Source organism: Pelophylax lessonae (genome assembly GCF_965119305.1).
Source record: "Pelophylax lessonae genome assembly, chromosome: 8".
Lineage (NCBI taxonomy): Eukaryota > Metazoa > Chordata > Amphibia > Anura > Ranidae > Pelophylax > Pelophylax lessonae.
The window spans coordinates 17,921,214-17,940,842 of record NC_138775.1 but is presented as its reverse complement, the minus strand read 5'-3'; the positions used below and the strand labels follow the sequence as shown (position 1 = coordinate 17,940,842).

Below are 19,629 nucleotides of genomic sequence, written 5' to 3'. Positions count from 1 at the left end.
TTGGCGGTGGATCCCTTTATACATGAAATGGTCTTCAAGGGATTGCGAGAGGCAGACTTTTCTGTGCAGGAAAGGGTCTACATGGGATTGTGGGAGACGAACCCCTCTATTCAGGAAAAGGTCTACAAAGGATTGTGGGAGATGAACCCCTCTATTCAGGAAAATGTCTACAAAGGATTGTGGGAGATGAACCCCTCTGTTCAGGAAAAGGTCTACAAAGGATTGTGGGAGATGAACCCCTCTATACAGGAAAGGGTCTACAAGGGATTGTGGGATGAGAACCCCTCTATACTGGAAAGGCTCTACAAAGAATTGTGGGAGGCAACCCCCTCTATATGGGAAAGTATCTACAGAGGATTGTGGGAGATTAACCCCTCTATACAGGAAAGGATCTACAAGGGATTGTGGGATGAGAACCCCTCTATACAGGAAAAAGTCCACCAGGGTTTAAGGGAGGTGGACCCCTCTATACAGGAAATGGTCTATAAGAGATTGTGGGAGACGAACCCCTCTATACAGGGAAGGATGTACAAAGGATTGTGGGAAGTGAACCCCTCTATACAGGGAAGGATGTACAAAGGATTGTGGGAGGTGAACCCCTCTATACAGGGAAGGATCTACAAAGGATTGTGGGAAGTGAACCCCTCTATACAGGGAAGGATGTACAAAGGATTGTGGGAGGTGAACCCCTCTATACAGGGAAGGATCTACAAAGGATTGTGGGAAGTGAACCCCTCTATACAGGGAAGGATCTACAAAGGATTGTGGGAAGCGAACCCCTCTATACAGGGAAGGATCTACAAAGGATTGTGGGAAGTGAACCCCTCTATACAGGGAAGGATCTACAAAGGATTGTGGGAAGTGAACCCCTCTATACAGGGAAGGATCTACAAAGGATTGTGGGAAGTGAACACCTCTATACAGGGAAGGATCTACAAAGGATTGTGGGAAGTGAACCCCTCTATATAGAAAAGGGACTTAATTCCCCTTAAGCTGGCTAAGTGTCTGAAGTAAAGAGCAATGTGATGATGACACAGGCTGTATTTAAGGCCCAGGCAATATGCAAGAAAAGCAGGGCGCAGAGATGCATCTGAAACTGGAAACTCTGAGATAAGAATTACTCACTTACCGTGGATATAAAAAGTCTACACACCCCTGTTAAAATGTCAGGTTTCTTGTGATGTAAAAAAAAAAGACAAAGATAAATCGTTTCAGAACTTTTTTCCACCTTTTAAATGTGACCTATAAACTGTACAACTCAATTGAACAACAAACTGAAATCTTGTAGGTGGAAGGGAGTAAAAATAAACTAAAATATGGTTTCATAAGTATGCACATCGTTAAACTAATACTTTGTTGAAGCACTTTTTAATTTTATTACAGCACTTAGTCTTTTTGAGTATGAGCCTGAGTCTATCCCAGGGCTTGACAAATTTTCTTGCGATCTAGGCGCCAGCTAAAAATGTTAAAAGCCAGTTTTTTTTTTTTCCACGCATGCCGAATTGCCGGCTTCTGTCGGACCAGCTGCCATACACATGGGCTGAATCGCGGGCAGTTTTTAATGAAGCGGCTAATGTTGCCCGTGTGTATTTGGCTTGATGGTGTGATGGGCAGTGGCTCACTAGGGAAGAACAGTGCGGCAAAGTAGGGGCGATCCAGTAAGTCATGCCACATTAGGCCCCTTTCACACGGGCACCTCCACTAAGCAGTATCCGCTTGCTCAGCGGGGATTTCTCCGCTAATCCCAGCTGGGCAGGCGGATGACAGGTCTTGTCCACTCCGCTATGCAGAGTGAACATGGACACAGTCCTGCTCTCCTCTATGGGGCAGTCAGATGGAAATGGACTGCCTGTCCATTAGTGATCAACCGATATCGGTTTTTCGTTGCCAATACCGATATTTTGGCCAATGCATATCGGTATCGGCTGATATGCGCCGATATTTTCATACATTTAAAAAAAACGTTTTTTTTTTTTTTTTTTTTTCTTGACAGGTACTCTTGTGGAGAAATCTGGGGATCTAAAAGACCCCAAACCCCTCCTCTGCACTTAAAAGCATTCAAAACGGCAAGTTTGGCCGTTTTGAATGCTGTCATTTATTTGAATCTGGCGCCAGTACTTGAAAGTGATGTCATGACATCACTTCTGGGTTTTTTGCATGGAGACCCAATCAGAGCCGAATGCGGCTTTGATCGGGTCTTCGGCCGTGCAGGCTGGTTGCCCGGGTCTCCCGGTGGGACGGGAGACCCAGGCGAGCCGCAGAAGGCTGCTGGGGGGGGGGGGCACCCATGTAAATGGGGCCTTCGGCTGTGTGGCATGACAGGGAGAGAATACATTTTTTTTTTTTTTAATGGAAAAAAAATAAACTGTTTCCTTCTTTGTGGGGTTGTACATGGAACTGAGGCTCTCCGACCAACTGCCCCACACTCCCTGTCCACTCACTGGTAAGGACAGGGCGCCTGATCAAGCCCTCAACATCTTCAACCTCTTCTCTTTGGAAAAGAGATAAGCAGGTAGTGAGAACAGGCAGGGGAAACCCTCATCGCCGCCAGTGACTGCATGTTGCAGCCCCGGCCACCACAAGAGGGCACTGGTTCCCTAATGTAAGCGTCTGACTCCAGCAGGCTGCAAAGCCGCGGCATCTTAGTCCGCACACCCGCGGGGCCTGCATGGGGACAAAACACCTGCTGCAGTGTAGCCCAGAGCTAGCGACCTGGCGCCTGGTGTTTGTCCAGCCCTGGTCTATCAGCATGGCACAACTTGGCAATCTTTGCCTACTCTTTCCTTAAACACTCCAAATCTGTCGGATTGTGAGGGCATCTCCTGTGCACAGCCCTCTTCAGATCACCCCACAGATTTTCAATCGGATACAGGTCTGGGCTCTGGCTGGACCATTCCAAAACTTCTTCTGGTGAAGCCATTCCTTTGTTGATTTTGATGTATACTTTGGGTCGTTGTCTTGCTGAAAGATGAAGTTCCTCTTCATGTTCAGCTTTCTGGCAGAAGCCTGAAAGGGGTTAAGGCCGTGCTCCCAATCACTGCCAGCCCCTCTGCTAGGATAACATCTAGTATATACTGTATGCTGTTTTGTAAAATTCATCTTCTAAATAACTTAAACCTTCTACCTGATCAGCGGTCACGTGACCGCCCGTCGCTCTTTCTCCGATGTATGTACTACAGAGGGAGGGCAGAGATCTCCCTCTGACGTCTGCGGGTGGTCACATGACCTCCCTCTTTAGTGTATACAACTGAGGAAGAGAGTAACGGGTGGTCACGTGACCTCCCTCTGTAGTGTATACATCCTGAGGAAGAGAGCACCGGGCGGTCACGTGACCTCTGATCGGGGGGAAGAAAAAAAGGTATTTAAAAGATGAATTTTACAAAACAGCATACAGTGTATACTATAGGTTATCCTAGCAGAGGGGCTTGCAGTGATTGGAAACAGCAGTGTTTGCACTGCTCAGAACAATGCTAGAAGTGGAGGGAAGGGGCGGCTCACACTCAGAGTGTACAGACAGGGAGGGGAAGAGGAGACAGAGGAGAGTTGCAGATGAGAGGCACGTAAACTGACCACGGTGTCAGGTCTCAGCAGCCATGATACACCGTGGTCATTTTACAGGTGGTTTCTCCACTTGACCATGAGTGTGTTCCATGGTATATCTAATGCCTTGTTAATTCTTTTTTACTCTTCTCCTGACTGATACCTTTAACAATGAGACCCCCCTCCGATGCATTGGAAACACTCTGCGGACCATGGCTTTGCTGTAGGATGCAACTAAGAAAATGTCAGGAAAGACCTACTAGAACAGCTGAACTTTTATTTGGGGTTAATCAGAGGCACTTTAAATGATAGGCGTGTACGGACATGAGTTTGAATGCTTAATTCTAAACACAGCTACAGTTATAAGAGGGTGTGCACACATATCTAACCACATAATTTATTTATATTCCTACATTCTTCCAACTAAAATATTTCAGTTTGTTGGTCAACTGAGATGTACAGTTTATAGGTCACATTAAAAATGGAAAAAGCTTTGAAATGATTTATCTGTCTATAAAAAATATATACATTTTTTTTTCATCACAGAAACCTGAAATTTTAGAGGTGTGTAGACTTTTTAGACCCACTGTACATCAGTTAAACATAAGATGAGTAGCATTGTGTAATCTGTCAGAGCCAGAGATCACAGAGCAGAATAGAGTAGCAGCCTATGATGACAGCAGAGTCCGCACAGGTCTGACAGGAGATGAAAACGTCGCAGCGTGCACACCATACACGGGACAGCAGTGAAAGTGGGCGGGATTGGCAATAGGGAACGCGTTTTCAGCCAAGCAGCCCTTTTCTCAGATAACAGCATGCCGCTCATCTTTTGTTTACATGTAAGTGGATAATTTATTATCTCATTAGCATTTCCTGTTACTGATACATCTCTGCTTTTATTGCATACTACCGGTGTCCATTGTATCCCCCCTGATCCTTCCCAAGGAGCTGTGAATTGTTACCCTTCTATGTGCCGGATGACAGTTGCATCCCCTCGGAATTCTCAGCCCTGTTTTATATGGACCATTCTTCTAGCTGGACATTTTTATGAAGTGTCGTGCAGAATTATTATTATATAGCCCTTGTCATGAAAATTTGATCTGTTGTATTATGTATTTAGGAGCGCCCCAGCCTGGTGTATATATCAGTCTGCATGCCTTTCATGGTCTTTGTCCCTGACAGGTCGAGCACAGCGACGAGTAGATCCTACACTACCCCCACCAAATCACCAACAAGCAGCTACATGTCTACTGCTTCCTCATCATCGTCCTCATCATCACCATCCTCCTCCTCCACCATCACCAATGGAGACGGTGGCAGTGGCAGCAGCAGCAGCTATGGCATGAACAGCCTGGGGAAAGGGTGAGTTAACAGGAACCATATAATTTTGGGTCAGTAGACCAAAGAAGGTCATAGTTGTCTCCAGCAATAGAACTGCTCTGTGCACATCACTAGGGTAATGTCTGAGGACTTCTGCTGATTGCATATCCTGTGAACCGCTATACAATCCTCAGCATATGTGACGTAGATATTTAGAGGTGTAATTTATAACATGTTCAGGTGTTTAAAGAGTTTTTGGCAGTTGCACATAGGATATAATTTCTTCTTTTCTTCCAGGGGATACGGGTCATCCTACATGTCGTCATACAGCTACAGGGAGCCTTCCAGCAAGCCTGGCCTGTGTGGGCTCAGTAATCTTGGCAATACGTGCTTCATGAACTCTGCTCTTCAGGTATGTCCCTTTTTTTTTTTTTTTTTTCCTGCCAAATATTCACCTCCCATCAGAGGCTGCAGAGCCCCACCTCATGCAGCCCCATCGTAGCCTTTGGTTCCTTGTGCAACCCCCCATCGTAGCCTTTGGTTCCTTGTGCAACCCCCCATCGTAGCCTTTGGTTCCTTGTGCAACCCCCCATCGTAGCCTTTGGTTCCTTGTGCAACCCCCCATCGTAGCCTTTGGTTCCTTGTGCAACCCCCCATCGTAGCCTTTGGTTCCTTGTGCAACCCCCCATCGTAGCCTTTGGTTCCTTGTGCAACCCCCCATCGTAGCCTTTGGTTCCTTGTGCAACCCCCCATCGTAGCCTTTGGTTCCTTGTGCAACCCCCCATCGTAGCCTTTGGTTCCTTGTGCAACCCCCCATCGTAGCCTTTGGTTCCTTGTGCAACCCCCCATCGTAGCCTTTGGTTCCTTGTGCAACCCCCCATCGTAGCCTTTGGTTCCTTGTGCAACCCCCCATCGTAGCCTTTGGTTCCTTGTGCAACCCCCCATCGTAGCCTTCGGTTCCCCCTCGTGCAACCCCCCCCATGGTAGCCTTCGCTTCCCCCTTGTGCAACCCCCCATCGTAGCCTTCGCTTCCCCCGCGCCTCCTGGAATCCCAGCCATTCTTATAAAGCTTATTTTTATGGGGTCGTGGGAATGCCCCATAAGGTCCTATCTTTTCCTGAGGACACACCTTGTCATACTTGGTGTGTTCAGAAGGTTTAGATGGGCCCCTGTGAAGTAGGGTTCACAGTGCAGTTTGTGGCTTCTTATCTAGGTGTCGCCATAGTAAAATGAATGGAGCAGAGGCTATGTACATAGTCAGCTGTTGGAACTTGAACTTTACATGGTCACTCATGCCAGGCACACGTCCTGTGCTTAGGTGCCCAGAAGCTGTATTGGGAATCAGACTCTTAGCTTTCATCAGTCTTGTCACCCTGGTGCAGCTTCTTACCCTTGACCTTCCTGTTTTTCCCCGCAGTGCCTGAGTAACACGCCGCCTCTAACAGAATACTTTCTGACTGATGACTACAAGGAGGAGATCAACAAGGAGAATCCACTGGGAATGAAGGGAGAGATCGCCATGGCTTACGCCGAGCTCATCCGACAGATCTGGTCCGGAGAACATTCTTATGTGGCTCCTCGAATGTTCAAAGTAGGTGGAAATCTCTGCGCTACTCCACATTGTCCCAAAACGTATGTCGCTGTAGCCTAGGAGCTTTTCTGTTTTCTAGTATAATGACTCCATGTTGTCTCTGGTTAGACGCAGGTTGGTCGATTCGCCCCACAGTTCTCGGGGTATCAGCAGCAGGACTCCCAGGAACTGCTGGCTTTCCTCCTGGATGGCCTCCATGAGGATCTAAATCGAGTAAAGAAGAAGCCGTACCTGGAGCTGAAGGATGCTGATGGGCGGCCAGACTCTGTAAGGGAATATTTGGCATGCGTTGATGTCTGCCTGCACTCTTCCTCCCAGAGGATTTTACAGTTGTGTGTTGCTTCCTATGCTTTAGGTTGTAGCCAAAGAAGCATGGGACAATCACCTGCGGAGGAACAACTCCATCATTGTAGACATTTTCCACGGCCTTTTCAAATCTACGCTAGTGTGCCCAGAATGCTCCAAAGTCTCTGTGACCTTTGACCCCTTCTGCTATCTTACCCTCCCACTCCCTATGCGGAAAGATCGCACTATGGAGGTTTTCCTGGTCCGCGGCGACCCGCAGTGCAAGCCCACCCAGGTGAGGGGACTTTTCCTGGGACAGACGAGGGTTAATGTCAGACTTCTGTCCTGACGGTTAACAGCATGCCCGGTCTTGTTGTCTTTCAGTACCGATTGGTTGTGCCTAAAATGGGGACAGTCTCTGACCTGTGTGCAGCTCTGTCTAAACTCTCAGATGTTCCTGCAGAAAACGTGAGTATGACTCTGTATGGCGCTGCCCCCCTCCTTTCCACAGTACTAATGTGAAGCCGGTAGCCTAAATGGCTTGAAAACAACATTATTGATTCAGCAGAAATAAGGACATTCTGCCCATGCCTCCAGTTGACATATTTTGCCTTCTACTTGATCATCGTTCCTCTTTGATAGTCACTGCTAGGGGTCAGAATATGTAAGTGGGAGACGGGAGGGGGTGTCCTTATTTCTTCTATCTCTTCTGTGGCATCATGGCCCGTGTGACCACTGACGTTATCATTCTACAATTGTCCGATTCACAGATGGTGGTGACAGATGTCTACAATCACCGTTTTCACAAGATCTTCCAGGTAGATGAAATGCTGAGCCACATCATGGAGCGAGATGACCTCTTTGTGTAAGTGCAGACCGTGGTTGGAGTCAGCCCATAGAGTGTAAATAGGAGTAGGGCCTTTAACCGATTGACCCGCACCCCTGCCATCCCTAACTAGGTTGACCTGCACCCCTGCCATCCCTAACTAGAACTAGAAAGTATATTTTAGGCGCTCACAGGGGGTGCTGCTCTTTTTGTTGGCTGCTAGTAAAAACAAGTGGTCAGGTGGTAGTCGATAGGGGCACTGGCACATCGAAAAGCTGCTAGCTTGAAAGGCTTTGGAAGGGATGGGATGTAGGGTTCATGTGCCTGTGATATAAAATGGTGGTGATGGGCTAGTCTCGGTTCAGGGAGGGGAGAGGCAGGGGTGTAAATCCACTGTTCTTCAGGTGGATGGGGGGAGTGGGGCTTGCCATCCCTAACTAGGTTGACCCGCACCCCTGCCATCCCTAACCAGGTTGACCCGCACCCCCAACCTTCCCTAACCAGGTTGACCCGCAACCCTCTTGACAACCCCCCCCCCCCCTTCCCTAACTGGGGTCAACTCTGATCCATCACACATGCACAGAGGGCTTGTTTCATCGTTTATATCTGCAGCGTGGGTAACATTGGCGTCATCCTCTTTCCTGTTTTGACTTTCATTGTGTTTCCAGGTACGAGGTGAAATCTTCTCGGAGTGACGACTCAGAATGGATCACACTGCCTATCTGCTTCCGGGAAAGACGTTACCGTCAGAGCACCTCTGCTGGAACCATCCTGTTTGGGCAACCCTTGTTGGTCTCTGTGCCCCGCCAAAACCTGACTGCTAAAATGCTGTATAATCTCATCCTGGAGAGGATCCAGTAAGTGACTGACTGGCCTTTTCTGCACACCTTAAAGCGGAGTTCCGCCCCCCAAAAAATTAAGTCAGCAGCTACACATACTGTACACATACTGTAGCTGCTGACTTTTAATATTAGGACACTTACCTTTCCTGGAGTCCAGCAATGTCGGCACCGCAGCCGATGTTTCCATCGGCTGTTGGATGCTCCCGCTGCCCTTGCTGGTCAGGGAACCTGGCAGTGAAGCCTTGCGGCATCACGGGCGGGTCCCTACTGCGCATGCACGAAGCGCACTGAGCATTCGGATTGGCTCGGCGGCGGAGGGTAGGAGGAGGGGTCCTCACTTCGTCGTGGTGCCGTTCCTGGAAGTGGGGAGGTGTACCTGTCTGAAACGGGTACTCGTTCCCCTCCCCCCCCCCCTGAAAGGTCCCAAATGTGGTACCGGAGGGGGGGAGGAAGCAAATGAGCAGAAGTTTCACATTTGGTTGGAACTCTGCTTTAACCCCTACATGGCCAGAGCTCACTGATGCCTAGATACTCTGCTGCTGAAACAAACTACAGTTCCCATCATGCAATGAGAACTGTAACTGTCAATGTGGGTGGGGGTTTGTGGCCGACCCTAGGTTTGTGGGACAGGCAAGAAATCGTGAGATTTCCGGTTCCTCCCACTGAAGCAGTCATGTAGTTCACTACAAACTGGTAATAAGGAGCACTGAACCTTTATTAGGGAGGACTCTGGGAGTTTTACAGTGTTTGCACTATTTATTCACAGAGGACAGCCATATTTGTTTGAAGAGGAAATGTCTTTTTTGAAGCTGCTTTAACATTTCTTCCCAGAGTTTTATTTTATTTCAGGTTCTTATATGGCGCTTTCAATTTACACAGCGCATTACATATACATTGCACATTCACATCAGTCCCTGCCCTCAAGGAGCTTACAATCTAAGGTCCCTAACTCGCATTCATAGTAGGGCCAATTTTATATAGGATCCAATTAACCTACCAGCATGTCTTTGGAGTGTGGGTGGAAACCGTAGTACCCGGAGGAAACCCACGCAGGCACAGGGAGTACATGCAAACTCCAGGCAGGAGTTTCGTGGTTGGAATTCGAACCAGCGACTCTCTTGCTGCTAGGTGAAAGTGCTAACCACTACACCACTGTGCCGCCCGTTCAGCTTTAATTTACACATGACCTATTGATCAAACTTTTTATGCCCCTGATGCCCACATGCGGCCCTTTGGTATGTGGTGTGCCATCCTTGTACCGCATCAGTCTGGAGTGGGAACATTAAGTGGGGTAATAGCTTTGATCTCTTTTAGTCTCATGTAACATCATCCCAATTTTGTATTGTCTTAATGCAGCATCTCCCCAGTAAACAATGTACCCTGTCCTCGCTCTCTGACCCTCATCTCCTTTATTAGGTCTGCAGTCCTCCCAAGCATTACATATATTGGACATTATTTGCAGCCCTTAAGTGATGTCAGGGTGTGCATTTGATGCCCTTTTTAACTCAAAAGTTGTGAACCACTGTTCTACACCGTGCAACACTTCATTTCTTCTGCCTGTAGGTGGCGCTGTGTCCCTCTCTGGGCACACGCTCAGACACAGTGCAATTTGTAAACTTCCAGTCACTCCCATAATTAATATAGTGATCACATGATAATTGGGTTCCCAATCGGTATTGTGATGTGTGTGGTCGGTATTTGTCATAGAGCTCATACAAGACTCCACACACCGTAATACTGCCTGGAAGGAGAAGCTGGAGCGGAGCAGTGCGCTCTATGGAGGGGCTTGGAATTTAATAAATGGGTTTTGGCTTTATTATAAACACTGCTCAAAAAATTTAAAGGAACACTTTTTTTAATCAGAGTATAGCATCAATTCAACTAAACACCTGGGGTATCGATCTGGTCAATTAAGTATCAGAGGGGGAAAAAAGTAGCAGAGGGGGTTGTTAATCAGTTTCAGCTACTTTAGTGTTAATGAAATTAACAGGTGCACTAGATGGGCAACAATGAGACAACCTCCAAAACAGGAATGGTTTTACGCATTAAGGCCACTGACCTTTTTTTCCCAACTCATCTTTTCTGACTGCGCTTTTGTGAGGTCAGGCACTGATGTTGGATGAGAAGGCCTGGCTCGCAGTCTCCGCTCTAATTCATCCCAAAGGTTTTCTATCGGGTTGAGGTCGGGATTCAATGCAGGCCAGTCAAGTTCCTCCACCCCAAACTCACTCATCCATATCTTTATGGACCTTGCTTTGTGCATTGGTGCACAGTCATGTTGGAACAGGAAGGGGCCATCCCCAAACTCCTCCCACAAAGTTGGGAGCATGAAATTGTCCAAAATGTCTTGGTATGCTGACGCTTTAAGAGTTCCCTTCACTGGAACTAAGGAGCCAAGCCCAACCCCTGAAAAACACCCACACACCATAATCCCCCCCCTCCACCAAATGATTTGGACCAGTGCACAAAGCAAAGTCCATAAAGACATGGATGAGTGAGTTTGGGGTGGAGGAACTTGACTATCCTGCACAGAGTCCTGACCTCAACCCGATAGAACACCTTTGGGATGAATTGGAGCGCAGACTGCGAGTCAGGCCTTCTCATCCAACATCAGTGCCTGATCTCCCAAATGCCCTTCTGGAAGAATGGTGAAACATTCCCATAGACACACTCCTAAACCTTGTGGACGGCCTTCCCAGAAGAGTTGAAGCTGTTATAGCTGCAAAGGGTGGGCCAACCCAATATTGAACCCTACTGAGTAAGACTGGGATGCCATTAAAGTTTTAATGTGCGTTTTAACCACTTAAGCCCCGGAGGATTTGGCTGCTAAACGACCAGGGGGTATTTTGCGATTCGGCACTGCGTGACTTTAACGGACAATTGCGCGGTCGTGCGACGCTGTACCTAAGCGAATTTGGCGTCCTTTTTTTCCCACAAACAGAGCTTTCTTTTGGCGGTATTTGATCACCTGTGCGATTTTTTTTTTTTTTGATCACGCGCTATAAACAAAAAAAGAGCGTCAATTTTGCAAAAATAGCAATATTTTTCCCTTTTTTTTTTTATATATGAAATTCCCCCAAAAAAAAATGTAAAAATCAAAATTTTTTAACATTTTCGGCCAATTTGTTTTATGCTACCTATGTTTGGTAAAAAAAATCGCAAAAAGCGTATTTTGATTGGTTTGCGCAAAAGTTATTGCGTTTACTAACTAAGGGAAAGATTTTTGTCATTTTTGTTTTTTTTTAACGCGTAATGGCGGCGATCTGCGATTTTTTTTTTTTTTTTTTTTTTTTTTTTTTTTTTTTTTTTTGCAGTACTGCGACATTGCGGCGGACAGATCGGACCCTTGACTGACATTTTTGACACTTTTGGGGTTACCAGTGACATTTCTACAGTAATCAGTGCTATATATATGCACTGTTACTGTAAAAATACACTGGTAGTGAAGGGGTTAACTTTATTTGAGAGGGAGGGGCTGTGTGTGTCCCTAGGGGCGTGATTCTTACTGTGATTGGCTGTGGCTTCAGCTGTATGCAGAGTGATCAACGATCTACATAGTAGATCCGAATGATCATCTCTCATACAGAGGGGAGAATGACAGGCAGCTTGTTTACACAAGCTGCCTGACTTTCTCCCTCTCCCCCGCCGATCGCAGAGTGGCCGACGAACATCGGGTCCGCCGGTCACACGCGCGGGGGGGGGGGTCCGTGACCACGCGGGAACGCGCCTCCGGCGGCGCGCGCTCGCTCCCTAGTCCCTCACAAGCTAGTGACGTAGCCCTACGTCACTTTGCCTGTGAGGGGCTGACCGCCGACGTAGATCGGTTAAAGGCAGGTGTCCCAATACTTTTGACAATATAGTGTATACAGGTGCATTTCATAAAATTAGAATATCATTAAAAAAAAAAAAGTTTAATTGTATTTCAGTAATTAAATTCGGAAGGTGAAACACATATATTTCATATAGATGCGTTGCATACAAAGTGCTATATGACAGAAATGTTGGCTTACTAAAGTCTGTCCATGTACAGTATAGTATGTGTGTGTATATATATATATATATAATGTATGTGAGATTGACACACCCACCCTGGCTGTATGTTATGGCAATAGATCCGGCTCTGTGGGCGCTTAGTCACAGCGATGATATGAATGTCCCGCCTGTTATCGCTCTGGTGGTGGAAGTTTTTTTTATGCAACTCTGCTTATCTCTCTGATGCACCTTTTTCCAAAATTTGCTTCTCTTTTTCAGTTTTATGTTGCACACAATATTTTCCGGTCCTTCATTGCTACTTCAGCTCCGGAAGGTTTTACCCCCTTAATGACCAGGCCATTTTTTGTGATTCGGCACTGATAATTGCGCGGTCGTGCAACGCTGTACCCAAATAAAATTGATGTATTTTTTTCCCCACAAACAGAGCTTTCTTTTGGTGGTATTTGATCACCTCTGCGATTTTTGCATTGTAAACAAAAAAAGCAACAATTCTGAAAAAACAATATTTTTTGCTTTCTGCTATAAAAAATTCCCACTAATAAAAAAATAAATAAAGAAATTCAATTTATTTATCAGTTTAGGCCAAGTTGTATTCTGCTACATATTTTTGGTAAAAAAAAAATCCCAAAAAGCGTATTTTGGTTTGCGTGAAAGTTATATCGTTTACAAACTGGGATAGATTTATGGACTTTTTTTTTTGTTTTTTAATAGTAATGGCAAAATAATATGCACTCTTACTGTATAAATGACACTGGCAGGGAAGGAGTTAACATCAGGGGCGATCAAGGGGTTAAATGTGTTCCTAAGGAGTTTTTTCTAACTGTGTGGGGAATGGACTGACTGCAGGAAGGGAGAGATCCATGTTCCTGATTGGTAGGAACACAAAATCTCGCCCTTCTTGTCTGACAGAACAGCCGTCTGCCTTGTTTATAGAGGCAGATGGCTGTTCTGTCAGTCTCCTTGACAATTGCGGCCGGCGGTCCAGCAAACTGGCTCCCACTGTGTCCAAGCACAGCAGGAGTGTGCGCCCCCTAGAGCCTTAAAGCGAAATCACATACATATACATGATTTTGCGCTTAAGGCTCTGTTCACATGTCAGCGTTTGGATCGTGGGCAGAACCGCCGCGGTTCCGCCCGCGATCCGGAGATTTATTGCAAATCGCGGGACGCCTAGCGTTGCCCGTTGTTTTGCAATAGCCCCCCAAACGCCGAGCGATGTTGCCGCGATTTCCGCCTGCCGAACAAGAGCTTCTTTGGAGCGTATTGCGTCCCGCGATTTTGTTTGCGCGATGTTGCCGCGATTCGGCAGGCGGAAATCGCGGCAACATCGCTCGGCGTTTGGGGGGCTATTGCAAATCAATGGGCAACGCTAGGCGTCCCGCGATTTGCAATAATCTCCGGATCGGGGGCGGAACCGCGGCGGTTCTGCCCGCGATCCAAACGCTGACATGTGAATGCAGCCGAAGGGCTGCCCTGCCGCAGTGTATGTACGGTGGGCGGTCCTTATGTGGTTAACTGATTGCGCAGTCATGCAGTGCTACCCAAACCTTTTTGGCCAAAATGGCTTTAGCTACATCCCTGTGTATATGTGTGTGTGTGTATATATGTGTATATATATGTGTATGTATGTATGTATGTGTGTATATATATATATATATATATATATATATATATATATATATATATATTATTAATTATACAGGTACCTGCTCTCCCCAATGCCAATTGTGATACCAGAGGGGGGAAGGAGACGAATAAGCGGAAGTTCCACTTTAAGTATTATGCGTCTGTAATTTGGTTTCCCCCTTCCTCTATACTGTGCTTCACATTGAGATGGCCGTCCTCTGACGTCATCCTGTGCGGTTACAGTCTGCGATTATTGCGGCAGTCGTGTTGTGTGCAGATTCTGAGATCACGCGTGTTTTGCCTGTGTGTCATGAAGCGTGTGTTTGGTTGTGTGACTTCTATAATCGCCCCCACAATGTTTGGTTTGCAGCCCTCGACCTTCATATGTTGCATTTGCCCTTTCTTGTACAACGCCAGGCGTTCTAGTACTCTACTTGTAGTCCTGCCAGGTGCCGTCATCCTCCTCACCTCCATCTTTTCTGTTTTTCTCCAGGCGTTATATAAAATCTCCTCTGCCGGACGAGTTCATCTGTCTGTCCAGTGAGAGCACCACCTGCAATGGCTCCAATGGAATTTATGATGGTGAGTTCTGTATTCTCTAGCATGATGCGGTCCGACTCAATGGAACCCGAGACAGCAAATCAGGAGTTGTCCACTTATTAGGTGTAATCAGAGGTCTAATTGTATTGGTTTTCTGCCCTCTGCTATCCTAAACTACAAAATAGGATTTTTCTTTTTAAGAAAATCTGTAATTGCACTGGACCCCGTCCTAGAGTCCCACCACTGTCGGGCACCGGGATACCGGTCAGGGGATTTAAACTCCTCTTTGCTTTCTCTCCTCTCTTCACAGCGCTAATAGAGCGGGTTAGACAGATTCTGATTGGTTAGTGCCATCAATGTGACCAAGCCACAGGGAATTCAAATCCCCGGATCAGTGAAGCAGCATCCTGGTGCCTGACAGTGGTGTGTCTTGGGACTCCTTGCGGCTTATTCTCCTATCAGTACCTCTCCGAGTACGGAGAAGGGGCATCCTAATTGGTCTGCACCATCACATGGATTGCGCTTACCAATCAGAATCTGTCTAGCCTGTCCTATCAGCGCTGGGGAGAGAAAGCCAGGAGGATTTTAAATCCCCAGACTGGTGAAACAGCATCCTGGTTCCTTGACAGTGGTGAATCGCAGTACAGCGGGATGGGGTCCAGTGTAAGTTCACCTAAGAGATTTTCTGTAAAGGTGGACTTACACTTTAACCACTTGAAGACCAGGCATTTTCGGACTCTTTTTTATTTACATGTGAAAATCGTTTTTTTGGGGTTTTTTTGCTAGAAAATTAGCTAGAACCCCCAAACGTTATATATAAATTTTTGATATATATATATATATATATATAATTATACATTTTTTTTTTTTTTTTTTTGAAAGCAAAGGCCCTAGAGAATGAATTGGTGGGTTTTGCCATTTTTAGATGTACAGAGGAGGTTTAGTGCTAATGCAGACCTCTCCTGCTGCTTGTAATAGCCGAGCAGTTGCTTAGCCGCTTCATTTGGTATTACTAGAGGGTCCACTATCGGCTCTAAAGAGAAAAAAAAAAGTATCGGGATGATGCTTGCAGCTGCATATCATCCCGGTACAACCACTTGAAGTCAAATGACATACAGGTATGTGATTTGGCAGCAAATGGTTAAACTACAAAATGGGGCTTTTCGTTAAATACCAACTCCAGTTACAGCTAGTTTTGGATGGAGTTTGGAAGGGTAAAACCCTCTGTCAGGTCTATATTGCTGCTTGTAACCCCATTGGGGGAGATTCTCCTCACTTCCTGTTTGATAACGGATGCGAAGTAAGGGAATTGGTGTCTCTTGGATTTGTATCCGCCTGATTCCAAAGACAGGACGACAAATTTCTCACCCTCTTCCCCACTCCATTCAAAGCGTAAAAGTTTTGTGTTGTCTTCATATTTGTAGTCGTTTTTTTTTTTTTTTTTTTTTTTTTACATTTATAGACCTGTAGAGCATAATGCACTCTAATCCTCGGTCAGCCCAGTGTAACTTGTCCTGAATTTTATTGCCCCATTGTGTTGGAGTGAAGCGGAGGACGGAGAGAAGTCACTGTACAGTATAATACAGTTGTGGCCAGTATATGTATATTTTTACTGTTCCTTCTTTTTTTTAGATGATGACATGGAACACCAAGAGGAGTCTGAAGAGAAGGACGAATCCCCGGAGGAATCAAATGGCCAATCAGATGACAGCGTAGGGGAGGAGAGCTCAGGAGAGCAATGCAGTCCCTGTAATAAAATGGCGAAAAAAGCACAGGAATGTCCCCGGAGGCTTTTCACCTTCAGCCTGGTCAATTCTTACGCCACCTCTGAAGTGGGCTCCATGCCGGCTGAGGGTTCCGCTCTGAAACTCAGCTGTAAGTGTCACACTTTGCCAGGGGGCAGAGCAGGGGCTGGTGGGGGCACCATGAGAGAGCCTGAGCCTAAAGCTGGTTCTGGGTACACTGGGTCCGGGTCTAAATGTAGTAGGCAACATGTTCTGCTCAGGCAGCTATCGTATTATGTACAGATCATTGAATATCTCCATTCTATTGTTTTGTTTTCCAGCATATTCCACTGTGGCAATAGACTGGGACATGGAAGTGAAGAAATTGTACTATGATGACCAGGAGGCAGAGGTAGGCTAAGGGAGTCCTCAAATCATGATTCAGTGGTCATGCACTCTGTGTCCCTCATGACTGAGCTTCTGCTCTGAATCCCTGTTCTGGCAGGGTGGAATGGACCTCAGATCCCCATGTCCTCCTCTCTAATGTTCCCATTGTTGTCTTCCTTACAGGCCTTCATCAAACATGAGTCCATGCTCCAGCTGCAGAAGAAGAAGGTGACGGTGGCCCTCACAGATTGTATCCAACTCTTCACCAAGACAGAGACGCTCGGTGAACATGACCCCTGGTAAGTCTGCCGTGTGTGGGTACATAAGTTGATCCTCCATGCTCTACTACTCACAAAAGGCAAAAACCGGAATCCTTTGTTCTTCTTCTACAGGTATTGTCCACAGTGCCGGAAACATCAGAGGGCCACCAAGAAATTTGACTTGTGGGCTTTGCCAAAAATCCTTGTGGTGCACTTAAAACGTTTCTCCTACAACCGTTACTGGAGGGACAAGCTGGATGCCGTGGTAGAGTTCCCCATCAGGTAATAGAATCTGGGCTGCCATTCAAACATTTATTACCACACAATAAGGGCGAAATATGACTCTCCCCCACCCCTGCCTCAATCAATAATTTCTCCAGATTGGTTTCTGTGGAACTAGTTACTGTAACTGTGTAACCAGGATACCGGGCATTGTTCGATGTTTACTAAAAGATTTACCACCTGCTGGCTGGCACTGCACATTTTCAGGGCACAGTTCTCCCAGGATTCAGTTAATTATTTGTGGGTGAGTCAGTCTTTATCTCTGGCACATCTCTTGGAGAATTAAATGTCAAAGTTTTATACATGGGCGAGGCAATATCCTGGGCTATGTCCTACCACCATCTATCCATCCATTCATCTGTCTACTTTCCATCCATCCCTCCATACACCATCCTCTGTCCATCTATCTAACCACCATCCATCCCTCCATACACCATCCATCCCTCCATACACCATCCATCCCTCCATACACCATCCATCCCTCCATACACCATCCATCCCTCCATACACCATCCATCCCTCCATACACCATCCATCCCTCCATACACCATCCATCCCTCCATACACCATCCATCCCTCCATACACCATCCATCCCTCCATACACCATCCATCCCTCCATACACATCCATCCCTCCATACACATCCATCCCTCCATACACATCCATCCCTCCATACACATCCATCCCTCCATACACATCCATCCCTCCATACACATCCATCCCTCCATACACATCCATCCCTCCATACACATCCATCCCTCCATACACATCCATCCCTCCATACACATCCATCGTCCATCGATCTTACCACCATCCATCCCTCCATACACCATCCATCCCTCCATACACCATCCATCCCTCCATACACCATCCATCCCTCCATACACCATCCATCCCTCCATACACATCCATCCCTCCATACACATCCATCCCTCCATACACATCCATCCCTCCATACACATCCATCCCTCCATACACATCCATCCCTCCATACACATCCATCCCTCCATACACATCCATCCCTCCATACACATCCATCGTCCATCGATCTTACCACCATCCATCCCTCCATACACCATCCATCCCTCCATACACCATCCATCCCTCCATACACCATCCATCCCTCCATACACCATCCATCCCTCCATACACCATCCATCCCTCCATACACATCCATCCCTCCATACACATCCATCCCTCCATACACATCCATCCCTCCATACACATCCATCCCTCCATACACATCCATCCCTCCATACACATCCATCCCTCCATACACATCCATCGTCCATCGATCTTACCACCATCCATCCCTCCGTACACATCCATCGTCCATCGATCTTACCACCATCCATCCCTCCGTACACATCCATCGTCCATCGATCTTACCACCATCCATCCCTCCGTACACATTCGTCTTCTCATCCATATTACCACCATCCATCCCTCCGTACACATTCGTCTTCTCATCCATATTACCACCATCCATCCCTCCATACACATTCGTCTTCTCATCCATATTACCACCATCCATCCCTCCATACACATTCGTCTTCTCATCCATATTACCTCCATCCATCCCTCCATACACATTCGTCTTCTCATCCATATTACCACCATCAATTCCTCCATACACATCCTTCCTCCCATTCATATTACCAGCATCCATCCCTCCATACACATCTGTCCTCTCATCCATATTACCACCATCCATCCCTTTATACACATCCGTCCTCTAATCCATATTACCTCCATCCTTCCATACACATCTGTCCTCTCATTTATATTACCTTCATCCATATTACCTCTATCCCTCCACACACATCTGTCCTCCCATCCATCCCTCCATACACATCCGTCCTCTCATCCATATGACCTCCATCCCTCCATACACATCCGTCCTCTCCTCTATATTGCCACCATCCTTCCCCTCATCCATATTCCCTCCATACACATCTGTCCTCTCCTCTATATTGCCACCATCCGTCCCCTCATCCATATTACCTCCATCCCTCCATACACATCCGTCCTCTCATCCATATTGTCACCATCCATCCCTTCATACACATCCATCCTCTCATCCATATTACCTCCATTGCTCCGTACACATCCGCCCCTCATCCATATTACCACCATCTATCCCTTCATACACATCCATTCATCTAATCTCCATAAACCATTTCATACATGTTCTTACACCCATCCATATCACCGACCTCTTTCTCCATACACATCCTTTCATCCGTCCTTCCATACACCACCTTTTCTTTCATTCGTATTACGTCCCTCCATGCACATCCCTAAGGTAACAAGCCTTCTGTATGCAGCTCCCCCTCCCCAATACTTAACCTGAGCCCAATCTCAATGCTCTTTCCCTCCTCACTGGACAAAGAGGCATATTACCTCCATCCAT

General features: G+C 46.7%; 1 protein-coding gene across 1 annotated transcript in view; it reads left to right on the top strand.

Annotated features, from left to right (window-relative positions):
• The window catches only part of USP4 (ubiquitin specific peptidase 4), a 45,689-nt gene that overhangs the window by 19,973 nt on the left and 6,087 nt on the right, over window positions 1–19,629 (top strand). Inside the window, exons 7-19 of the mRNA XM_082265337.1 lie at window positions 4,723–4,902; window positions 5,158–5,272; window positions 6,278–6,451; window positions 6,560–6,718; window positions 6,807–7,031; window positions 7,121–7,204; window positions 7,507–7,601; window positions 8,231–8,419; window positions 14,517–14,605; window positions 16,196–16,438; window positions 16,629–16,699; window positions 16,858–16,973; window positions 17,067–17,216. Of these exons, the coding sequence (XP_082121463.1) occupies window positions 4,723–4,902; window positions 5,158–5,272; window positions 6,278–6,451; window positions 6,560–6,718; window positions 6,807–7,031; window positions 7,121–7,204; window positions 7,507–7,601; window positions 8,231–8,419; window positions 14,517–14,605; window positions 16,196–16,438; window positions 16,629–16,699; window positions 16,858–16,973; window positions 17,067–17,216 (1,890 nt within the window). The remainder of the gene's footprint in view (window positions 1–4,722; window positions 4,903–5,157; window positions 5,273–6,277; window positions 6,452–6,559; window positions 6,719–6,806; window positions 7,032–7,120; window positions 7,205–7,506; window positions 7,602–8,230; window positions 8,420–14,516; window positions 14,606–16,195; window positions 16,439–16,628; window positions 16,700–16,857; window positions 16,974–17,066; window positions 17,217–19,629) is intronic.